Source organism: Anabrus simplex, chromosome 4 (assembly GCF_040414725.1).
Source record: "Anabrus simplex isolate iqAnaSimp1 chromosome 4, ASM4041472v1, whole genome shotgun sequence".
Lineage (NCBI taxonomy): Eukaryota > Metazoa > Arthropoda > Insecta > Orthoptera > Tettigoniidae > Anabrus > Anabrus simplex.
In genome coordinates, this window is record NC_090268.1 from 248179217 (window position 1) to 248204864 (window position 25648).

General features: G+C 39.9%; 1 protein-coding gene across 2 annotated transcripts in view; it reads right to left on the reverse strand.

The window, feature by feature from the left end:
• Window positions 1-25648, reverse strand: part of gpp (grappa) — a 552218-nt gene that overhangs the window by 361909 nt on the left and 164661 nt on the right. For both annotated transcript variants that reach the window (XR_010859839.2, XM_067145498.2), the window contains exon 3: window positions 15313-15387. Coding sequence is in view for 1 of the 2 variants with exons in the window: in XM_067145498.2 (XP_067001599.2) it covers window positions 15313-15387 (75 nt within the window). In the remaining variant the exon portion in view is untranslated. The remainder of the gene's footprint in view (window positions 1-15312; window positions 15388-25648) is intronic.

Consider the following 25648-nt stretch of genomic DNA (forward strand, 5'->3'; position numbering starts at 1 on the left):
AAACAATAACAATAAAACAATTATTTTCCCTTGACAGTATATTTAGCACAGCCGTACATTACAGCAATTGGAAAGTTTGCTCTGAATCTTTCACCTCAACTCCAATTATTTCACAGTCAGAAAGGATGTACAAAATTAACGAATAGACATCAATATCTCGAAATAAGTTCAAAACTTACCACGTACAGAAAAAAAATGTAATTCAATTTATATTCGTGATGTATTTTCATCTGTTAGTTGATATAATATCATTACATTCTACGAGTATTACCACAACAACTTGTGTGCATTGTTTCCATACCTCGAAACTTGGCACGTACATCCGTGGGGTTATTAATAAAAAAGGTACGTTGCGGACGCGGAAACTGCTAGTAATTTAATGAATTTAATGAACTCACCGCCTGTTTTTGAGCCAATAGGATAAAGTGACGATGCGAGCTACATTTCAAAAGCAGTAAACTCAAGACGTCATAAACTCGTCCTGATTATTTTAAACAGATAAACTCTTCATAAAAAAAACAGTAATTGAATCCAACTATTATGACGCATACCATGAATAACACACTGGAGAAGTCAAGATTAGTATTGTAATTAATATCATTAATTGCATTTTAAATGAATATTATGTGAGAAATCAAAAGAGGAAAATTAGATCGATTTCGTACCCGGTGGGCAACTTAGGGAGGAGAAAATCACATACAAATTATATGCAACGATACCTTAAGTGGTAGAAAGGAGAGATCCTTCCTTTATGCTTGCCAGGGACCCACCAGTCCACCCCTAAAAGTGTACTAATATAGAAGAATTAAAACAGACTTGTGTAAGTCAGCTCAATGCGACCAACTGCTATTGGTCGCCGAACACGTACTTGCTTGTGTAGAAAGCTGGATGGCTCCCGCAAGTAAAATAGAAGTAGAAGAATTTACAGTCTATTCGAAGGAAAAACGAAAGAGGTTGCGAAGAGGTAGGTACCCTGGTGGTATACCGGTAATGGCTTTGGTGAGGGACGAGGTAAATAAAAAAAATAGAACACATTGAATAGGGAATAGAGGAAATGATTGGTTAAAAACGAAGTTTTCTGAAGAGAGTGAGTGAGAGTTGTGCATTGGTTTCGTTTACAAACCTCATGAAGCCTCTCCATTTGCGGGGGGAAAAAGGAAAAGAAAAATATTTGTACTGTACCCTTGAAAATTGGTAATTAGGCTGTATGGGAAGAATATTTTATTATCGGGGTGGAACAATGCATTAATTTATCATTCAGGAAGGAGATTTCAACTCTGCACTGTCTCCGCTCGCCAGCAGCAGAACAGGTTTTTCCCGACGAGCCGGCAGCAGACTTGGGTTTTTTGTGTCTTGTCCTAGACCCCAGCTGTGTGACACGTGACTACAGGTTTACCAGGCCAAGGGCGATCAATATTTTGAGAATTGATACGTCATGATATTTCATCAATTGGATTGGAAGGTTAGCTCGATCGCAAGATTTCAACCAATGGGATTCAACTAACAGACACACCTACGTCTTGAAGAAATAAATACCCGTGTATCTGGGGAAATTTGCTCTCTTTATTCCTTACTTTTCTTCGCTTCGCTGACTTTAGCTGTTTTACCTGGCTAATTGCTTCTTGCAAGAACTTGTCTTCGTAAAATAAAATTGCCTGTACTACTGGGAGACGACCTACACGACGCTGGAAATTATAGACATCAATTTGACGAAAGATGGCAATATTTCTGCTTCTGAGGAAATTTTAAATTGTAATATTTGTTTGAAACGTCGCAGTTCAGATTTCATTAATAATCTGAGGAACACTTAAGTACGTAGAACTGTGACATCATAAAGAATCGAGCGTGTGTTTGGAATTATTACTCAAACAAATTTATTAGTTTCAGCTTTTTACCAGAAGACGGAAGATCGCAAGCAGTCCTGAATTATTTCGAAGGATGGAACCTCAACGTTACGAAGGAATCTATAACTGTTCCAAGTCTTCATCTGCTGCAGCCATGAATAACTAAAATGTGAGGCATCATTCAGCCAAGGGGAGAGTATTACTCGAGATGAAACCTGATCCATTTTAACTAATCATCAGCCAAGTCCAGAAGCCATGCCCATTACAGATAATATTTCAAACTATTTTTTCTGTTCATCTGTTGTAATAATATTGTAGACGTAGTCCTTGTTTAGATATTGGCGATAATTTCTACTAGTCTTTGTAGTTAGAAATTTCATTCTTCTTTCATTGGTGTTGGTAGAATTTGATGTGTGAGAGAGTGTATTTGAGACCTGTATTTTGTCTTACTTGAGTGCGTGCTTCGTGACATGTTCTCACTGTCCCAGAATTAACATTGGAGAGTGATAAAATTAATTGACCCACGCGTTAATAATTATTAATTTATTAAATAATTTTCAAATAAGTTTGGAATTGTTTGGGACAGAATATCGACTAATTGACCCACGCGTTAATAATTATTAATTTATTAAATAATTTTCAAATAAGTTTGGAATTGTTTGGGACAGAATATCGACGTGTTCTGTAAAATTAGGATTTTCCCTTGATGATATTTGTGGTTTATCATAGATTCGAGATAGGATAGAGTCATCTATGATTTCATTAAGCTATAGCCTAAGATGACGCGACCGCGCGCGCATAATAATAATAATAATAATAATAATAATAATAATAATAATAATAATAATAATAATAATAATAATAATAATAATAATAATATTGACGTTACGGTCTAAAAGAATATATAAGGGTCATGAGTATAATTATTACTGTGCTTACGAGTGATTAATATGTGCTGTATTTGAAGTAGATGTAGGCCTGGAATATGGTCGTGACTTGAAGGTTCACATTTTTACATTTGCTGATATTTTGGATTTTGAGACTTGTAAATGGATTTTATGATAGGATTTTATTTGTGTGTCCGTTACATGAGTCGATTAAGGAAGAGAGTATGTCTTTGAACGTAACTTCTTCTTGGGAAGCACATATTGGTCGATGTTTTGAGAGAATAGGAGAATAATAATATTGCAGTCGTGACGCATAGACCGCACACGCGAATGCTTATTTATCTGAGACTGTAGGCAAATTTAAGGAATTCCTAGTGATGATTTCTATTGTAAAATTCTCCTGGAACATCGTTGTGAATTCTATTTCATTGAAAAGTGATAATCCTCTACCATCACAAGTCAAATGATCGTAATGGTAGTCTTTATATGACACCGTCATCGGGAAATTTTCTCAAATTTCAAATAATTACAAAAATAAAAATCAAGGGCTAGGTTTCGTGAAATTTATTTGATAATATTGCCGTGGACCTAAGCTTGAATGTGAGATGGATGAATGGATGATATTTTGTAAATATGATTTTTCATGGTGATATTTCGTCATGATATGTGTACGCACTACGCGTAAATTTCTTCGATTTTTTGATGTTTTGCGGTGAGCCTATTGCTCACAAAGTGTAAAAAGAGTAACCTAATACATCGTAAATTTTAAGCATTTTATTGTGAGTTGTGCACAACATTGAGTCGATTTGTACAAAATTAAAAATAAAATATGTTGGATGAAGGATTTCAAACTAATTTAATTAAGTAATTTAAAGTATAAACATCTTATCAGAATAATATTTAATCAAAAGAAATGATTATTTGGTTTTTGCTATGAGGTGAAAGTTTCATTGATTTATGAGTAAATAGCAAAAAATATTGTCAATTCAATTAATGATTTAAAAATCAGGTTTTTGATATATTGAGATAGGAGTTTCTCAAATAAGGAGATAATTAATTTTCTAATGCGATTTAGTAAAATTCAGTTTCATATCTTTGCAGACTAATTTGGTGAAGAATTTCGGATGAATTCCAGGAGGGAAGAATTAATTATTTTATTCCAAGATTTTAAAATAATAGATGGTTTTTGGAAAGTGCTATTAGTTTTCTAATAAATGTTAAAACCCATTTTTTAGTGTTTTTCATTTGTCGTCAGTCCTTAGATTATCCCTGTCCTCAAAACTTTTGCGTTGCCGTTTAGCGAACGTTCCGCTCCCTGGGACTCTCGCTCAGCGGCTGAGCTACCCGGTAAAACGAGGGCAGTACTGGAAATTAATAGGGTACAGAATCATTATGAGGGCGCAGGCATTGTATAGATGGGAAACTTCAATGCCAGGATCGCAGACCAGAGGCTGTTGTATGACAAAGATGCAGGGGAAATATACTGTACTAGCTGATGTACCCGTGCTTCGCTACGGAATTCTCAGAAAGACTGTGGTTTTCCTAACCTAAAATCAACATAGGTCATTACAAAAACGTAAGTATGAATGTAGCGATTAAAAGCAATGCTATCATATAAAATACTCGATCAAATGGAAAGCCGCACGTTTTATCACTTTTACCGAACAGTGCTGCGGTTAGATTGCGGTGCCAATCTAATAGTCCAAAGTTCCAGAGCTGGGATGACCAGGCCGCAGATTGCCATGAACACTCATCTGCCATTATTCCGCTAAATATGCACACTGTTCATTCCAATCAGTGCCTCAGAGTAGGGATTGAATAGCCCGAATGCTATGATGATCCAGTGTGTTACGTACCAGTAGTATCAGAAAGTTAATAAACCAGGGGAAAGGCACGCTAAAGAAGAAAGTTATCTAACTCCCCAGCTACTTCCCATCAATATTCAGACAGGCTGTTACACTCTGTACAACTGGGCGAGTTGACCGTGTGGTTAGCGGTGCGCAGCTGTGAGCTTGCATCCGAGAGATAGTAGATTCGAACCCCATTGTCGGCAGCGCTGAAGATGGTATTCCGTGGTTTCCCACTTTCACACCAGTCAAATGCTGGGCCTGTACCTTAATTAAGGCCTAAGGCACTCCTAGCCCTTTCCTATCCCATCGTCGCCATAAAACCTATCTATGTCGGTGCGACGTAAATCAAATAAAGAATACTCTGTAGGCAGCAGTAATCCTATCTACCGGAGATGAGGGGCAACAGAAGACACAAAGCACATCACGACAAACAATGGTCAATGTAATGTTATTGTTGATCAATGTTATGAGCTTTCTATATTGTAGGCCTTCACATTTAGTTTTCTTTCGACTCTGTGATTTGAAAATATTTTATACCATAAACTGTAGTTTCTTATTCTCCGACTTTACATACCGATTTTCATTAAATGCTGTTTACCCATTTTCTCGTTACTCGGCGCTGATATTGACTTAGTAACAAAAATCCAAATTCATGAATATCTTTGTGATCATAGCCAGTACGGCAACAATGTATAATGAATAATAGGAAATATAATACTATATAACCTTAGTTATGTAGCATTCATCGATTACACCTCTAATAAGAAATATTTGAGAATTGCATTTTAGGCCTTCCCCTAAACTACCATTTTCTCAGCGTGAATAAAATTATTAATAGCCTAGATTGTAGTAACTTATTCCCCAACTTTGCAGATCCATTTTCTTTAAAATACGACCACTAATAACAAATAGTTGAGAATTCAATTTTAGGCCTTCCCCTAAACTACCATTTCACTCAGTGTGAGTAAAATGATTTATAGCCTAGATTGTAGAGGCTCATCCCCCGACTTCACATACCGATTTTCATTAGACCACTAATAACATAAATAGTTGAGAATTCAATTTTAGGCCTTCCCCTAAACTACCATTTCACTCAGCATGAGTAAAATGATTTATAGCCTAGATTGTAGAGGCTCATCCCCCGACTTCACATACCGATTTTCATTAAATTCTCTTCAACCATTTTCTCGTGATGCGTGTACATACATAGATACATACAGACAGACAGACAGACAGACAGACAGAAATTACGGAAAAGTAAATAGTGCATTTTCTTGTTACTATGGACATGACCGATACAGAAATACCATTATTTTCAAATTCTGAGCAATGTACAGACAAAACTCTTATTTTTTTATATATAGATATTCATAAGAGAGCAAGTTAAGATAAGGGTTTTAATAAAATGGTGAAAAATTATTAGAATTGTATGGTACTGAAGAACTATATATTTCAAATGGGTGGAGGTGTGGTGATGAAATGGGGAACCTAACATAAATAACAGAGGCAGGGAGCAGTTTGATTGATATGTTAGTATGTTCACGGAATGCCTTACCTATGATTAAGAGTATAAAGGTCCAGGACTGGGGAAAGTCACACCACTTACCAATTATTATCACAAAAGAATATATACAGGGTAATGCTTTAACGAACTGTACGAGAAATTGTAAAGACCAACTGCCAAATACAGGTGGAAGGAGGAGCTAGGGAAAGAGTTTATGAATTATTATGAAGTAGAAACATGTAAAATAGTGAAAATTGGAATCGACTTAATGATTGAGAATAATCAGACGGGTAGGACAGTAAAATTGCTAGAAGACACCATTAACGTGGCGGGAGAGAATATGCGGGTAAAGGAGGTGAAGAGGAAAATGTAGGAGTTGTACATTCATGACTATAGACATAAAAATTTTGAAGTACCGAAAGCACACCAAAGGCGTACAAGAAACGGGGGTGGAGACAATCAGAGAATGGAATTCTGCACTAAGAGGAAATAATATAGAGAATTGTTGTATATAGCAAAATCTGAATGGCAGCGACAAAGGGTTGCTGAACTGAATAGAAATTCTAAACATAACGAAAGTAGGAAAGTGTGGAGTACGATTAGGTGGTTATGTGTAAGCAGGAAGCTGCTCGGCAAACTGAAATAAGTCATGCTGACTGGGTGGAGTACTATAAGAAATTATTAGGGGGTGAAGACAGATGGAGACCAAAAACAGAAGGGAGTGGACTAGCATGAGGATTGGGATGTACAGCGCCTTCGTTAGATAAGGAAATGTCGGTAGAAGTAAAAAAGGTATTAGAGAAAGCTAAGAGAGGGAAAGGAGCTATTTCGGGGGTATCGAACGAATTTTGGAAACAAGTGGCGAAGAACAGACATAGGCTAGAAAGCATTGTTAAATTATGTAATTAGATATTTGAAGTCTTGGCAAGAGGGAGTGATTTGCCCAATTTATAAGAAGAAAAGAGAAATCAAACCCAAATAGTTATAGAAGCATAACACTGCTAGATACGTTAAGTAAAATATACACAGGGGTGCTAGCATAAAGGATTGTGAAATGGGAGGAGGGGAGCTCGATATTGGAGAAACTCCAGTCGGATTTCAGAGAAGGGATGAGAACATCTGACAATATATTTCTGGTGAAAATAATGGATAAATATGTATTTTTTTAAAAAAAAGAGGAGGAAAATTGTACATCACTACTATTGATTTGGAAAAAGCTTTTGATTCCGTGAGTAGAGGGGCTGTTGTGGCAAAGATAGGAATAATAGGCATGTCACAAAAGATGATCAGAGCGGTGGAAAGCATATACTCAGAAGTTAAGTGCTCAATTAAAGTTAAGGAGGGTAAAGTCATTGGGGAGATACTCTCCAAAGTAGGGCTGAAACAGGAATGTACTTTGTCCCCTATACTGTTCTCTTCATAAATGATATATTTCAATAGAAAGGATTTACGTCGAGAATTTACCCAAGTCTTGAGAATCAGGATATTCCGGGTCTCATTTTGCGAATATGCAGAGTAGTATAAATGAAATGATAAATTACTGCAAATTGGAATTTAAAAATTAATACAGAGAAAACAAAGGTAATGGTATGTAAAAAAGGCTATAAATTATCAAAGACTGAAAAATGGTGGATGGGTGAGGCAAAATTAGAAGTTATTAAGAAAATAGAGTATCTGGGTATGATAGTAAGTGGAAATGGAAAATGGTCAGAACAAATAAAAGGAGCAAAACTGAAGGGTATGGGTTCAATGTTAGCTATTAACATGTTGGACAAAAAGATGCCAAACCCTGATTATAGGGTGCATAAAAATGAATTTAATGCAGTAGTTAAATCAAAGGTATTTTACGGAGCAGAGATATGGGGAGTTGAAGAACATATTTCTACACTTGAGATACGTAAGTAAATTTGCTAAAATAATAATGGGATTACCCAATTGTACAGCCAACTATGGTGTAAGAATGATATGCAATGATGTAAGTGTTCAGGGAAATATTGTTAAAAAGATAAGTACTGGTTAAGACTAAAATTGGGAGGAGGCAAAATGTTACAGATAGCCTACCAACACCAAATGAAATATCAGAACCAAGGATATCGGGCGAACGGGGTGAGGAATATTTTGGAAGCGGTAGGAATGAGGCACTACTGGGAAAGGGCTTGCTTAGAGCAGCAAAGAATATGAAAAAAAAAATAGTCCTAAGAGTGAAGGACATTGAAAAGCAAGCAATTGATTCACAGTGTAAAAATAAAATGTCACTAACGGAATTTTGTAATGTAATTGGGAGAATGAGGATAAATATAGATAATATAACAAAAAGGGAAATAATATGGTGGCTAATGGGAATACACACAAATAAAGCACACAGAAAGAACAAGGATGACAATACATGTTTATTATGTTCTAACGAAATGGGATGGGCACACCTTATAAAAGACTGTTTAGAGACAAGGGACACAAGGGATATTTATGGATGAGGAGGTTAGGAGGAAAATTGACAATGAAACTCAATTGTATACAGATTTAAGTTACTGAACAGAGTGGATGCACCCGGGAAGAATTGCTAAATTATTCAACATTGTTAAGGGAATGTGGAGAAATATACTGATAGAGGTAAGAATTGATGCATGCTAGTTAGTGACAGAATTGTGCCTAAGGTAACCTAGACAATATAACTTTGTTGAAGTGTAGAACTATTAGGTACGTAGATTATAACATGTAAACAATGTATTGTCATATTCTATTTAAATTGCATGTTCTGAAAATACAATATTAATATTCAGTGGAGACGTTGGACGTGGTATGCAGGGACTGAGGATGACTGCTGTGGTGACCCTCACTTTGGGGTGTCACGTTTCCAGAGTATCCAATGGACTCATGGCATGTCCAAGGAGTCTCATGTTTCCTTTTCGTTTGTGTTTTGCTTTTTAAAGTTCAATTTATTATCATAAGTGTTGTATACAAGGAACTTGCTATACAGTAACACAACATAAAGTTTATTTCTTCAAGAGTTTTATACAGTAATTACAAGAAATCAAATGAAACTTTTGAAGCTTGCTGGATTGCACGCAGTTAATGCTGTTATTAAATGCTAGATTGAAAGTCTGTGGCACAAATATATGTTTACAAAGAGAGAGTCCTATGTACACATTTACACCTATCTCGAGGAGATGGTCTATTTCACTGGGAAATGTCCTTAGATAGTCGAAAACTATCTGCTGTGGGATAACAAGTGTAACTTGTAGAGAGAGTCGCGTTAATATAAGGCTAATATTGGACTTAGACTTGCAAGGAACTTGCATCAATATCTTAATTCGCAGAATGCTAAGATAGTCGTCGGAGCATTGGTGAGGACTTGGGAGTGTAGCAGAATGCTTGACTCGGGGCTCGACGTGACTACGGGAATCAGGGAAGATGAGGCAGAGTCCTGAGGTGAGATCTCACAACCAGCAATCTGTCCACCTGTTCAACACACGTTTTTAAGAGGAATGCCTCCGTGTTTGACTTGCGGTGTGGGCTGGCTGTTGGACACCGGGGTAGTCCTCGGTAAGGCGAGGAATGTCGCTCCTTATATAGCGCTTGGCTGACGTCACCGACGAGCATGCCAGGCGCAGTGCAGTCCTCTCGTAGGCTGTGGAAACATCGGTGATGCGGCGGCTTGCGGAGCTTGTAGGCGCGGCGCTTGAGCGCGGAGGACACACACAACAATAGGCTTTTACAACATTCGTTCTCTGTTAAATTCCTAAATCATCCCTGTGTTAAAATTTATTTATGATTTTTCCTGACACAGCTTTATTTCTGTTTTTTTATTTATGTATAATGATGCTAAAGGATATCAACATTTGTAGGCCTATACTGCATGTATCAAAAATAGAAAAGATTAAATAAACAATACCCTCTCCCAGATCTGTGTTTTCGAGATTATGGGAGATGGGTATTATCGTATCTGAACTTGGATATCATCGAGTAACTGGCCTATTCTAACATTTCAGCAGTCAAAAAATATTACAGTGCACTATGCCTTCTGGAATGGGCTAGAGTTAGAACAATTTAGTTACTTTAATTGATATGCCAAAGTCTTATTCTTGGCTTTGAAAATATGGAAGTGACTGAGGTATGAGCGACGCTAGTAATACCACTCCATATTTATCCGGTCCCTTCTACCAATAGTGTGAAAATGTTGCTCACTGGGACGGTTGGTGAATGCATTTCAGTGGGCTCAGGAGACTGATATGTAATAGCAATTTCCGATTCAGTGAAGAAAGCAGCTAGAAACTTCCTCACTCCTCATTTCCCTAGTGCCTAGGCCAGGGATGGCGAACCTATGGCACGCGTGTCACCTGGTGACACGCGAACACGATTTCGGTGGTACGCCACATGAATGGATAAAGATTTTATATACATCTTGTACTGCATAATATACATATTACGTGCATCTTCACAGTCATAGTGTTTCATGTGTAAGATATAAATATCGAAAACCTGGTCGTCAGTGAGTGAGTGAGTGAGTGAGTGAGTGAGTGAGTGTGGTAGCCAGTAGCGCGTAATTATTAGTTGTGTTTTACTGTTTATTGAATGTTGTTTGTATACGGACCTCACAAACATATTTTCGGTGCGGAGAAAACAGAAACTTCACAAAGGTAGTGACCGGATTCTTCAAGAACAGTGGACAATGGAATTCGGAGTGATAGAAGTAATAAAGTGTTGTGTTGCCTGTGCTTGAAAACCGTCGTATCCCGCATATTTAATGTAAAACGCTATTTCGAGACGAACCATTTAAATGTTCGTTCCATGCCAAATGAGGAAAGAAGACGATACACAAAACAAACTAGTTGTTTTGTATTATCCTTCAGACCAAGGATTAATAACAGTGCGGTTTTTTCCATCTGTACCACTGGATATTAGAGCATGGGATTTCTGACGGTGAGTTCTTGAAAGAGACTTTCTTATTGACGTCCGATACATTAACTGAAGACTTTCCTAACAAAGAACAAACAGCCTAATTAACAGTATTAAAGAAATGCCAGCCAGCCGAAGTACTGTCAAGGGTAGAATAATAAGATTGAGTGAAGATGTTTCGGAGCAATTGAAAGCTGATTCGGATTAACTCCCAGATGTATTCAGTATGTCTTGATGAAAGCAGGGATGTGACCTTACAGAAAGAATTGCTGTTTTTGTCTGATTCCCTTGTGGAAATGTGATGGGGGAGGATTTAGTTAAAATTTTGAGTTTACGAAATACGACAATAGGTAACGATATAATGAAGGATGTTAAGCATGAACTTGTATTAAAATGGGGTTTGACTTACAGAATACTGCCTCAGTATGGTGGGTATTCATAACAGTTTGTGAAATTTCTTAAAGAAGAAGTTAAACACCGTATGTTACAGTTCCATCGTATGCTACACCAGGAAGCCCAATGTGCGAAAGAAGGTATGCAGTCATTTGAAAGAGTACCCTCGGTGGTAACTAAAATTGTGAACTCCATACCTGCACGTGCTCAAAATAATCGCCAGTTCTTGAAAATGTTACACCAAGTGGAATTTCACTGTGACCTATGTTTAATGTACAATAATGTTCGCTGACTGAGTCTTGGGTAAGTACTCCAGAGGCTTGTCGAACGAACTCTTGGACGAAATTCGCTTCTTCATGATAGAAGAAATTCCCAGAACTCACGGACCCTATTTGGCTTTGCGAATGAATGTTTCTCCGTGATTTTATAGCAGTATACAATGTTATGAACTTACGAATAAGGAACTGCAAGGAAAGGGACATACTGCAAATAGATTGTTTGAGATCATAAAATCATTCCAGAGGAAACGCTTATTCGTCAGGGATGTCGAAACAAGAAATTTTAAGTAATTTCCTTCACTTAAAGCACAACTCGAACTGATGTCAAATTTTGCAAATCAATTAACTTTTGAAGACACAAAAATGTAAGAAGTATGTGGACGTCTCACAAAATTTAAGTCAAATCATTTCCAAGCGATTTTCCCAATTTCGAGATTTGGAGAACACACTGCACTTTATTACAAAACCTCATATTGCACAAATGAGTGACATTAAGGTCAATTTTTTACTGACCATTTAGAAATGGAGCTGATTGAATGTGAAGAAAGCAGTACATGGGTGAAAAAATCCGTACAACTTGGTGAATCATGGGTGGAAATAGACTGTGCTGTTGATGGTGAATACTCTCTCCAGAAGCGAGACAACTTAACACGTAAAAAATGGGACAGACTTCCACAAATGTTTTGGTGATGAAGAAACTTGCTACAGCATTACTTAATTTGTTTGGGTCATCATATGCTTACGAACAGCTATTTTCTATAATGAACGTTGTGAAGTCAACAGTTAGAAGCCGTCTCGGTTCAGACCTAAGTGCTTCTTGTGTGTTATTGAAGACAAGAAGTTATGAACCCAATATAAAGGGCATGGGTACTAAATGGGAGAACGATATTTCACTTAAAAAGTCCATTAGCAATATTAGTATGTATAATTGTTATATCTAATAATATTTGATGACGAAGTGTGTTACAATGGGAGCTTATTATACATATATTTACAAGCAATGTTAGGTATTCTCCAAACTTACATACTTAAAAAGTATTTTTGATGTATTTGCAAAATACAACCACGAAACATGTAATAAAATGTATTTATAAGATACATATTAAATAAATAAGTAATTAAATACATAAATAAATCACTAAAGGAATAAATAACATATTACAAAACATAATTGGGAATTAAGAAAGGAAGTCGGGGGGGGGGGGTTCTAGCCATCAAATTGGCACACTAGCTGGAAAAGGTTCGCCATCCCTGGCCTAGGCAATCTATGACAGCTAATGGTGGAACTGTTGAGGATCCAACCAGCGTTCAGGCTTAGAACTAAACATACACACATGTTTATATAAGTACGAAAATATCTATCCAATACCGCGGCACAAAAATGTACGCAGAGAGAGAGAGAGAGAGAGAGAGAGAGAGAGAGAGAGAGAGAGAGAGAGAGAGAGAGAGAAAACGTTTGCTGTCCACAAAGAAGTATAATACAAGATCTGACTGCTGAAATGGTACACGAAGGATTGATTTAACGTTTACGAGTGGTTCTAATAAAACATACATATTGGACAACCGTGCGTTTTGAAATTCATGTTCAGCTCTCTGTGGAAATAAATGAAGAAAAGAAAGCTACATATGAAGCAACTCCATCATACTATAAATAAACAAAAACATTAAATGGAACCTACCATCGGATTACCTGACTTGAGCCATTAAAAAACCTACTTCAAAATCGAAGTTTCTTCGTTGAGTTCCAGGGAAAAAGAAGCAGGTGGAGGATACAGAAGAACGGACTACCTCAGGGAAGCGTGTTGGCACCAATGCTTTTCAATATTTACACAAATGATCAGCCTCTTCCTGCCGGGACGAATAGTTTCATCTATGCTGATGACTGTGTCATCACATCTCAGGGGGATAACTTCGAGGCGATTGAACAAACATTGTCCACAGCTCTAGACACTCTTGCTGGCTATTACAAGAAGAATCGACTAACACCAAACCCAACTAAGACGCAAACCTGTGTTTTCCATCTAAACAACAGAGAAGCTTCCCGAACTCTGAAGGTCACTTGGCAAGGCATAGCATTACAACACAATCCTACCCCGAAGTACCTCGGAGTCACTCTGGATCGTGCCTTAACCTACAGAAAACATTGTTTGAACATCAAGCAGAAAGTGGCTGCTAGAAACAATATTGTGCGGAAGCTAACTGGAACATCTTGGGGAGCACAACCAGACACAGTGAGGACATCTGCTCTTTCGCTCTGCTATTCCGCAGCTGAATACGCATGCCCGGTGTGGTACAAATCTTGCCATACCAAAGCAGTTTATGTAGCACTCAACGAAACCTGCCGCATTTTTACTGGATGTTTGAGACCTACACCTTTGGAAAAAGTGTATTGCCTTGCAGGGATAGCACCTCCCGATATTCGCCGTGAAGTGGCAGCCAAGAAAGAAGAGAGAAAGGTGTTGACATCGGAAGCCCACCCTTTGTTTGGATATGAGCCACCACGCCAGCGGCTTAAGTCTAGGAAAAGCTTCTTGAGAGTAACCGAAACACTTGCAGGAACAGCGCAGCAAGCAAGAATTCAAGAATGGCGCGTCAGGAGTCAACATACGAGGATCAGTCAATGGATGACCCCAAAAGAGGAACTCCCTCCTGGCCATGTCACAGATTGGGTGAATTGGAGAGCACTGAACAGACTGCGCTCTGGTGTTACGCGGTGCAGGGTAAACCAGAAGAAATGGGGTTTCGAAGTGGACAGTACCTTGTGTGTATGTGGAGAAGAGCAGACCACAGCCCATTTGCTGCAATGCAGTTCATGCCCATTCAGCTGCACAACAGAAGACCTGGTTAAAGCGAAGCCAAATGCACTTGATGTTGCAAGGTTTTGGGCTCACATAGTTTAATGTGGCTCTTCGCCATTGGAGTATTAAACAGCCCATTTGCTGCAATGCAGTTCATGCCCATTCAGCTGCACAACAGAAGACCTGGTTAAAGCGAAGCCAAATGCACTTGATGTTGCAAGGTTTTGGGCTCACATAGTTTAATGTGGCTCTTCGCCATTGGAGTATTTATATTATGTTTTATGTTTTTCCTTATCTTTAATTTTAAACTTATGTATGCTTCTGACACGATATAACCTGATGGAACACGTGGTACAATTCTCTTTCTTTGCAAGCAGTTGCAGAAGACTTGGAATAAACAAAACGGTCCTCAGTAATAATTGCTTATACAGTACTGTAGTGGTCCGTACGCATATTACGGGATCATTTATACGCTTCGTAGCTGTTTTCACGCATTCCATTTGTTTGACATTTCTTTGATCATTTATATTCAGTTAATTTGTGAATTTGCACTTTTCTTAATGTGTGCAAGGTACGGTATATTACTGTCATTTTAAACATTAGTTTCTTGATTTCAAGTTTGCAACTGTTTTAGTTAACCTATGTTGAAGACCTCAGACAACGAAATATGTCACGAATTTAAGTCTTAAATTGTAGTTCATCTATTTTATCATGTGTTCAATTAACTGAAATAACAATAATACTTTAGCTTTATCGAGCTGGCGGTCCTGTAATAAAGGAATATTTAAAAATAATCCAAAAATTATCAAGCTATTATACATCAGAATATCCTGAGCGCATTACTTAGGTTGGCTCTACTCACCTTCGAGTATCATAATCGCTCAGGATGTTGTTCTCCATAGGTAATTTCAACTCAGGAAAGTCGTCGCATACCCATCTGGAACATAATACACATTTACTTAATGGTAAATTCACATTTATCATACACAAATTAGCCCTGATATTTACAATGTACAGAAGACACAAAGTTATTTACTGCTACAGCAAGTAAGCTAGGACGCAATCTGCGAATCTGCCAAATTAACATTGTTACGTGCCAGCCCTGCGAGTGTAGCCCCCTTCGGTATTTTGTGGAACAGTGAGTCAACTAGGTCTCGGACGGCACAGTGATCACTAGAGACGGGAATTTGAATATTTGGCTACTTTGTTCCTGTGTTCAGAAACGTAGGCTTTTGAGATATAAATCCGTTTTAGGGTCCTTTGGGCTAGATTTCGTTGGTTTTATTGTGACTATACATGCCTATTTCAGGGGTTTGTGCATATTTGGAAAATTGCTTATTTGATGCTTTTTGAATCTATTTTAAAGAAGCCGATTTTCTTCCAGTGCATTATATTGTAACTGATGTGCTCGACAGAATTATCTCATCATTTCTCAAGATCTGTATACCACACGAGCAAAAATGGGATTTCTCGGAAGTCACCAGAAATAGTTCTTCGGAAATTTCCGTCAGGAGAAACAAGAAACAATTTGACCTCGAAGCCCTCAACGCCTCCAACCTTCTAAGACATATGCGAGAACCAATCAACGTCGAACTACGTTGCACAACCCATATCCCTTACACCTTCCTTCTCGATGTGAACTGTTGTACCCGTACGCTTTATCTTCAGAACGTGCTGTGATTTATTGTGAAGAAGACTTGTGTCTGTGGCAATGTCCAAAGAAAAATCACCGGGCGAGTTGGCTGTGAGCTTGCATCCGGGAGATAGAGGGTTCGAACCCCACTGTCGGCAGTCCTGAAGATGGTTTTTCGTGGCTTCCCATTTTCTCACCAGGCAAATGCTGGGGCCGTACCTTAATTAATGCCACGGTCTCTTCCTTCCCATTCCTAGGCCTTTCCCATCCCATCGTTACCATTAGACCTATCTGTGTCAGCGTGACGTAAAAAAAAATATAATCGTAAAGTCCTACTAGCTGAAGCGGTGAATCACAGGGAATCTAAATTTCACTGCGGATGGAAGCGTAGTCTTCTGCCAAGCTTGCTGTACGGAGGTAAGTTCGTTTGTTCTTTTTTTTTTTTTTAATGAACCACAGTCTAATATATACAGTCGCGAAGCTCTGGTGATATTTTTCATCCGAGGCGACTACAGAGCTCCAAGCGGCGAGTTAGAGGCAACTTACTAGCAGACAACAGGGAACGAATTACCACTACAGTCTAAAATGGTCATAACTTCTGAACCATTCATGCAAATAATGTCCTGACAAGGTTATTGCAATCCTTATGAAATACTGGAGGAGGTCAAACAATTTATTTCGATGAGGAGTTCGAGGATAATATCGAAATATATATTTGATCCTAAGGAGTTATTTTTCTTTACCGCGTACTATAACATAAAATCGCTTCTAGAGGGCAACCGGTTCGAAATAGGTATATATCGTCGCGGACTTTTTTGTAGAGGTTTCTATGCTCTACAATTCGTACGCTTACACTTGGGGTCTATCGTTGACGATTCACGCAGCGTAAGCCAAGAAAGCAAGTGACCGACCGACCGACATCGAATCTGCCAAGTTGGTCTAAGAAGGCCAGCGCTCTACCATGGTCTATCACTTGCTTTCCTGGCTTACGCTGCATGAACCGTCAACGAGAGACCCCAAGTGTAAGCGTACGAATTGTAGAGCATAAAACCTCTACAAAAAAAGTCCACGATGGTATATACCTATTTCGAACCAGTTGCCCTCTAGGAGAGATTTTATGTTACAGTCCGCGCTAAAAAAAACATAACTCCTTAACATTAAATAAATATTTCGATATTATGCTCGAACTCTTCATCGAAATAAATTGTTTGACCTCCTCCACTATTTTATAAGGATTACAAAAACCTTGTCGTGACATTATTTGCATGAATGCTTCAAAAGTTATGACCATTTTAGACTAGTGACAATTCGTTCCCTGTTGTCTGCTAGCAAGTTGCCTCTACCTCGCCGCTAGAGGTGCTAGTATCGCTCCAGCTGTCAAGTAGGGTTGGGCACTATGTCCCTGTTTCGGCACAAGGTGCCGGTGCATAGTTATGTTCCGCTGTTCCAGAACACCGAGTGTCAATTGTTCCGAAACATTCTCAACGAGCCGGAGACACTGACTCGCTGTCCCATCACAAGCGCCACTATGCACTGCCCTTCGCCTACTAGCTGAACTGTGCAGCGGGCGCACGAGGCGCGGGACTGTAACTGCGCAGTGTAGAGAGAACTTCGGGAGGCAACATTACATACTCCGCACCAGTGGGAACTGGGAGTGTGCCTGTACGGAACGTGCTGTGTGGTGTGTGCCTGCGTGTAGTTATGGCCATGGTCCAGCATAAAGCTGCAGGGAACGTGAACGAACAGTCGGAACACTGAAATTCGCGCCCAATAATCACGTTAAAGGCTGCTTTTAGGTTAAGATTTTTCCGGTCAATATAAAATACACATAACACGGTTACAGTGGCAGTGCAGGTGTTTAAAAATAACCAATTCAAGAATATTTTCACCAGTTGAATGTATTGGCCTGTATTGTGAGTAATTACTGAGTAATTAATATCTCGAAAATTTCCCTCAACACTTTCTCGGGGATTGACGTTAAACATTAATTTGGACATTAAGGAAACTTTTAAGCCCAAGAAAAATATGGGTCGTCGCTTTGGAATTAAAAGTATAACTGGATGAATACGTTGTTGTACTTTCGTGCTGTTAGGCCGGGCGCACATTGAGAAGCAGTTGGTCGCAGAGCAGGGAAGAGCAGAGCAGAACAGCGCGAAGCTTACGAAATTGCGAAGTGGACGTGGACGCACATTGCCACGCAGGGTCTCGTCGGTTTTCAGAAATAACATGTTTTCTTTAGACTCTGTGATACTGGGGCATCCAGTATAAAGAGGCTCTTTTTTTTTTCTTTTTCTTCAAGCATTCGCGATTTTTCTCATTTTGTTAGTCATCTTCACAATTTCCCTAGTGCTGATGGCAACGCGGTTATTCAGCTTAAGACAATCGCAATAAAAACAACCACCTTCGCCAGTTTACAAGACTGAACAATATTTCTATGTTACCGATGTTCGGCGTTCATATGGACTAAGCAAAGAATTTAATTCATGATTATTTTTTATATTTTTTACGTCGCACCGACACAGATAGGTCTTATGGCAACGATGAAATAGGAAAGGGCTAGGAATGGGAAGGAAGCGACCGAAGCCTTAATTAAGGCATTAATTTAAGCATTAGCCTGGTGTGAAAATGGGAAACTACGGAAAACTATCTTCACGGTTGCCGACAGTGGGGTTCGAACCCCCTATCTCCCGAATGCAAGCTCATAGCAAGGCGATCCTAACCGCACGACCAACTTGCATGGTAAATTCATTAATAGGATCACAGTGGGGGAGAAGGAAAAATATGTATTTACAAATGTACTGCTATATTTTCATCTAGTTGTCACAAGACACAAGATACTAAAATCAATCAACATTGACAATCTGTTGTGAACGCGTTTGCATTTATATTTGACAAGACATGATAAATGATTTTCCGTATTTATCTCTTCACATAAATGTGATGATGGATGACGGCGACGGAGTCGGCGATGATGCTCTCCATAATCAGCATTAGATCTTTGTCTTAAATTCTATATGTTGCGAGAACTTGGGTCACGGATTGTTTCATAGATTTAAGAGGATTACATTCTTTTGTTTGCTGTTTGTTTAACGTCGCACTAATATATCGAAGGTTTTCATCGACGGAAGAAGGGTGGAAGATTGGGAAGGTAGCGGGCGTGGCCTTAATTAAGGTACAGCCCCAGCATTTGCCTAGTGTGAAAATAGGAAACCACGGAAAACCATCTTCAGGGCTGCCGACAGTGGGGTTCGAACCCACTATCTCCCGAATGCAAGCTCACAGAGGCGTGACCCTAACCGCACGGCCACTTGCTCGGTGGATTACATTTTAGGCCTTTCTCTAAACTACCTTGTTACGCAGCGAGAATAAAATGATTTACATCCTAGACTGTAGTGCCTTATTCCCCGAATTTACATACCGATTTTCAATAAATTCTGTTCAGCCATTTTCTCACGAACATACATACATACATACATACATACATACTGCATTGCAGACCACATGATTCACATAGTACCTACAAAACATGGTGAGACTGAATGGCTGTGGTAATTTTCTCCTCCATTTCTTAACTAACTGCGTGACACGTGCGCAGGAAACTGTATTTCGAAGACTGCGGGTGGTAGGCGGAAGTAGGTGCAGAACCGGCCTGCTCTGCTCTGTCCTGCTCTGCGCTGCACTGCTTTAGCTGCTTCTTCTGCGTCCCAATGTGCGCCTTATGCTCTCTGCACTTCGAATTCCTTCCCTCTCAACTTCCATTTACTTTCCTCAATACACTTTCTCGGGGATTGACGTTAAAAATTAATTTGGACTTTAAAGAAACTTTTAAGCCCAAGAAAAATACGGGTCTTCGCTTTGGAATTAAAGATATAACTGGATGAAAAAATGTTGACACTCCAGGGCGGCACACAGCCGGTATCGACAGGCAGACAGCCAAGGCCAACTAATCTATCTAGTGCGGCCTTGGCACAGCACGTTCGGTTCAGGCACATTCCAGCTGAAGCGGAGCATGTCCTGTTGCCTCTCGAAGTTCTCTCTAGGACGCAGTTACAGCCCTGTGTCTGTGTCCCGTGTCTCGGCACTCTGTTCCGAAACACTCCGCCTCAAGTTCCTAATGTTGCGGAACAAGTGAATGTTCCGGTCTGCCCAACCCTACTGTCAAGTGGACGATCCTTGCTCTTATTATAGCTTCGCGACTGCATATATTAGACTGTGACTGAACTAGCCGGCCCCGTAGTGTAGAGGTAGCGTGCCTGCCTCTCACCCGGAGGCCCCGGGTTCGATTCCCGGCCAGGTCAGGGATTTTTACCTGGACCTGAGGGCTGGTTCGAGGTCCACTCAGCCTACGTGATTAGAATTGATGAGCTATCTGACGGTGAGATAGCGGCCCCGGTCTAGAAAGCCAATAACGACCGAGAAGATTCGTCGTGCTGACCACACGACACCTCGTAATCTGCAGGCCTTCGGGCTGAGCAGCGGTCGCTTGGTAGGCCAAGGCCCTTCAAGGGCTGTAGTGCCATGGGGTTTGGTTTGGTTTGGTTTGTGACTGAACTACGGTCGCATTTAACCGTAGCACTTTTAGGCCTATTAATTTACGTATTGTGGAAAAGTTGTGTCGTTGCAATGCTGTATTAGTCGTGAACTTTCAATAATTTATATTGCTAAAATATAAATAATCATATAATTACTAAACGAGGAGTTAGAACGCCGGTGGTCTCTTGTCATAGAGTGGATGAAAATTAGAAACCGGTATTTTGAACTCCGATTTATTTCCTGTGTAATTGAGATTTACAACTGAAATATTTTCTTTCTTTCTTAATCTGTTTACCGTCCAGTGTAGGTTTTTCCCTCAGACTCAGCGAAGGATCCCACTTCTACCGTCACAAGGGCAATGTCCTGGAGCGTGAGACTTGTCGGGGAATACAACTGGGGACGAGGACTAGTACCTCGCCCAGACAGCCTCACCTTCTATGCTGAACATGGGCCTTGTGAAGGCATGGGAAGATTGGAAGAAAAGGCAAAGAAGAGGGAAGGAAGTGACCGCGTGCTTAAGTTAGGTACCATCCCAGAATTTTCCTGGAGGAGAAGTGGGAAACCACGGAAAACCACTTCGAGGATAGTTGAGGTGGGAATCGAACCCACCTCTACTCAGTTGACCTCCCAAGGCTGAGTGAACCCCGTTCCGGCCCTCATGCCACTTTTCAAATTTCGTGGCAGAGCCGGGAATCGAACCCGGGTTTCCGTGGGTGGCGGCTAAACACGCTAACTACTATAGCACAGAAGCGGACTACACGTGAAATGTAATTTTTAAAAATAGTGAGTAACTTTCACCAGCGCTATGTGTAGGATCTAGTGAACTCATGCGCTTCCGCTAAGCCTTCGCGAAACATACATTGAAGATCCAAGCTAGGACGATGTCACAGAGGCTAGACATACAAGATTGCACGACTTAGACGATGTCACAGCGTGTTTAACAAGGCTGCAAAGACTATCTTTACAAGACCAGGCCAGCGAAAATACCGTTGGTCTGGATTGGCGAGGTCCGGTTAGTAGCGTTGTGCTGGGGGGGAAGCAAAGAGAGTCTGAGGGGCGTAAGCTCTAGCATCTTAATCAATCAATACTGATCTGCATTTAGGGCAGTCGCCCAGGTGGCAGATTCCCTATCTGTTGCTTTCCTAGCCTTTTCCGAAATGATTTCAAAGAAATTGGAAATTTATTGAACATCTCCCTTGGTAAGTTATTCCAATCCCTAACTCCCCTTCCTATAAATGAATATTTGCCCCAGTTTGTCCTCTTGAATTCCAACTTTATCTTCATATTGTGATCTTTCCTACTTTTATAGACGCCATTCAAACCTATTCGTCTACTAATGTCATTCCACGCCATCTCTCCGCTGACAGCTCGGAACATACCACTTAGTCGAGCAGCTCTTCTTCTTTCTCTCAATTCTTCCCAACCCAACCATTGCAACATTTTTGTAACGCTACTCTTTTGTCGGAAATCACCCAGAACAAATCGAGCTGCTTTTCTTTGGATTGTTTCCAGTTCTTGAATCAGGTAATCCTGGTGAGGGTCCCATACACTGGAACCATACTCTAGTTGGGGTCTTACCAGAGACTTATATGCACTCTCCTTTACATCCTTACTACAACCCCTAAACACCCTCATAACCATGTGCAGAGATCGGTACCCTTTATTTACAATCCCATTTATGTGATTACCCCAGTAAAGATCTTTCCTTATATTAACACCTAGATACTTACAATGATCCCCAAAAGGAACTTTCACCCCATCAACGCAGTAATTAAAACTGAGAGGACTTTTCCTATTTGTAAAACTCACACCCTGACTTTTAGCCCCGTTTATCAACATACCATTGCCTGCTGTCCATCTCACAATATTTTCGAGGTCACGTTGCAGTTGCTCACAATCTTGTAACTTATTTATCACTCTATAGAGAATAACATCATCCGCAAAAAGCCTTACCTCCGATTCCACTCCTTTACTCATATCATTTATATATATAAGAAAACATAAAGGTCCGATAACACTGCCCTGAGGAACTCCCCTCTCAACTATTACAGGGTCAGACAAATGCTTTAGACATGTCAATCGCGATACAGTCCATTTGACCTCCAGAATCCAAGATATCTGCTATATCTTGCTGGAATCCTACAAGTTGAGCTTCAGTGGAATAACCTTTCCTAAAACCGAATTGCCTTCTATCGAACCAGTTATTAATTTCACAAACATGTCTAATATAATCAGAAAGAATGCCTTCCCAAAGCTTACATACAATGCATGTCAAACTTACTGGCCTGTAATTTTCAGCTTTATGTCTATCACCCTTTCCTTTATACACAGGGGCTACTATAGCAACTCTCCATTCATCTGGTATAGCTCCTTCGGCCAAACAATAATCAAATAAGTACTTCAGATATGGTACTATATCCCAACCCATTGTCTTTAGTATATCCCCAGAAATCTGATCAATTCCAGCCGCTTTTCTAGTTTTCAACTTTTGTATCTTATTGTAAATGTCATTGTTATCATACGTAAATTTTATTACTTCTAGAGTCTTGCTAAATTGTAACAAAAAGTAAGGTTATGGGCGCATGTCACGACAATTTCAAATCACGCGGTTTTCTAATTTTCAACGAGGGTGGGCAGCCTTGTGGGCACACATGATGCAGGATCTATTGCAGGCAACAGAAAGTAGTCTTCATGACAGCTGACCCGGCTGACCAAGGCCGGCGAAAGCAACATATAAAATGTTCACAAATCAGAGATTTATAGTGCCTCCGTTTTAATTCTTTTATATAAGTAAGAATATTGCTAGGGGCAGCTTGGTGAGTCCTTGGCAAGTATGTAGAAAGGATCTGCATTTACGCTACTCAGGTATCTATTCACGTCATTTTCTTCACCCGGTGGACTCAACAGGAAACTGCCAGATTATAACTGAACATTTTTGAGGACATATTTCCATGTAAATGAGGAATTCTCTTGTTTTTACTTTAAAGTTTTGTACTTCTAGAAACATCACGTCTAATAGACTGTTTATTATTTTATGAAACAGTGCATGTGCCAATTAGCCCAGCTGTAAAAAATTTAAGATATAGGAACATTGAAATTTAAGTCAATTTTATTATTTTTCAGATCAAATGTGAAAGGATACCATACAGATCAACATAGAAATACTGCGATGCATTTGACACGAGTACAGAAAGCTGTGTCAACGCAGCTATTCTACCAGTCCACTGTGAACAGCGACCAACAATAATTTGCTATAGATCCGTGCACTGCAATGGTGGGAGCGAATATCCCCCTGCATAAACTGGAACATCTTCAAACTTCAACAAGCTGCCGGGAGCAATCACGGAGTTGGAGAAGAGTGACATGCCCCTGGTGGAGTCATTTAGGGTTGTGGAAGAAGTGAGGGGGAAGTTTTGACCGAACGTATGGGAAAGTAGCCGCTGTCAGCAAAAAGTTCCATAAGAGTCCTGCAACACAATCCATGCTGGAAAGTGACGGTAAAAGTAGCCACGGTGCTACGAGGTGAGGTAGATGAAGCAGTTGAACTAACCAGATGAAGTGGGTTCACTGAAGTTTTGTCCAATCACTTCCTGTAATGTTGACAGATCTTTCTCTCAGTACAAAACATTCTGCCCGACAGAAGAACAAGATTGTTACCGGAAAACATTGAAAAGTTGCTGACTGTAAATTCCTTTTATAGTAATTGAGTGTTATTAAATATGTTTCATGCCTATTTTACACGTTAGTACCTATTTACATGCCTATTTGGCTAATTTAAGAGCCTGCCTAATTTAACTGTTTTTAGTGAGCATAATTCTTATCTCTAGTGATCACATCTCTCCTTTGTTCTTCTCTTCGTCTTGTTTCTCTTGGACATTCTGAAAAGAAAAACCAGAATGATCTCATTCCCACCGGATCCCAGAAAAAATCGGAAGTTCATCAACGGGGATATAAAACAGGCTCGCCAGGAACAGGCAGGCAGCGTAGGGGAGTTGGGCACTAGTAGTGCCGGCTGTCGACGGAGCTGGTGTGGTGGGTGTCCCATCAGAACCAGTGTCAAGAGTATCGACGCGTTGTAGTGGTGTTTGCGTACGGAGCGGAATACCGTGCGGCTACTACCGCGGAGTACTGCGAAGAGTACAGTATGTGTACCGACGCGGGTCCAGCGTGTGGAACAAATGGTGCGAGTAGAGTTGGAGCAGTAGTGTCGTCCTTGTGAGGTATACTGTAGTGCTGGTTAGCACTGTTGAGGGGTTACTGTTATGTAACCACTCTTTAATTGTCATTGTTTAGTTCACTCTGTGGAGCAGTCACGTTGACTTGGAGTTAACTGAGCCGACTGTATTGGTAGTGTTAAGTTACCGGACTCATTTGGAGACAAGCCAAGGAACAGTCATGGTGCGTGTAATTTGTTAACAGATTGTATGTTCGAACCTCTCTGCGTACAACTGCTGTGTGAAGCGACTGAGCGTCCCGAGTCAAGTGAAAGTGATACCTGTTAATAAAGATTATTGCCCATCTCAGGTAATACCAGCGAACCAGACAACCTGCTGCGAGGGCGACAAAGATTTGTAAATAGTTACTAAAAGAGAACTTTTTAACATCCACTCGCAAATATCGTCTGTATATTTGTGTGCTAATTAGGCCATCCTGCATTAAATTAGATCGATAAAACATGCAGTGATTTATTCGTAACAATATAGAAGGCATATCACGATCAAAGAGTAAGCACCATTCCAGACTGACGGGCTGAGTGGCTCAGACGGTTGAACCAATGGCATTCTGACCCTACCTTGGCATGTTCGCTTACGGCTCAGTCCGGTGGTATTTGAAGGTGCTAAATAGTGTCTACACTATCTGTACATGTGGGTGACCAGTTCGAAAAGGATATCACGCCACACCAATCCGTACCTTCGGGCTACAGTACATAGATGAAAATCCTACATTGGCAAAATGGACAAGAAAAGAGATTGGAGTTCGTGCAACAGCCCGTGTCCAAGACGATAGATTTCTGGGATACCAAATACAGAAC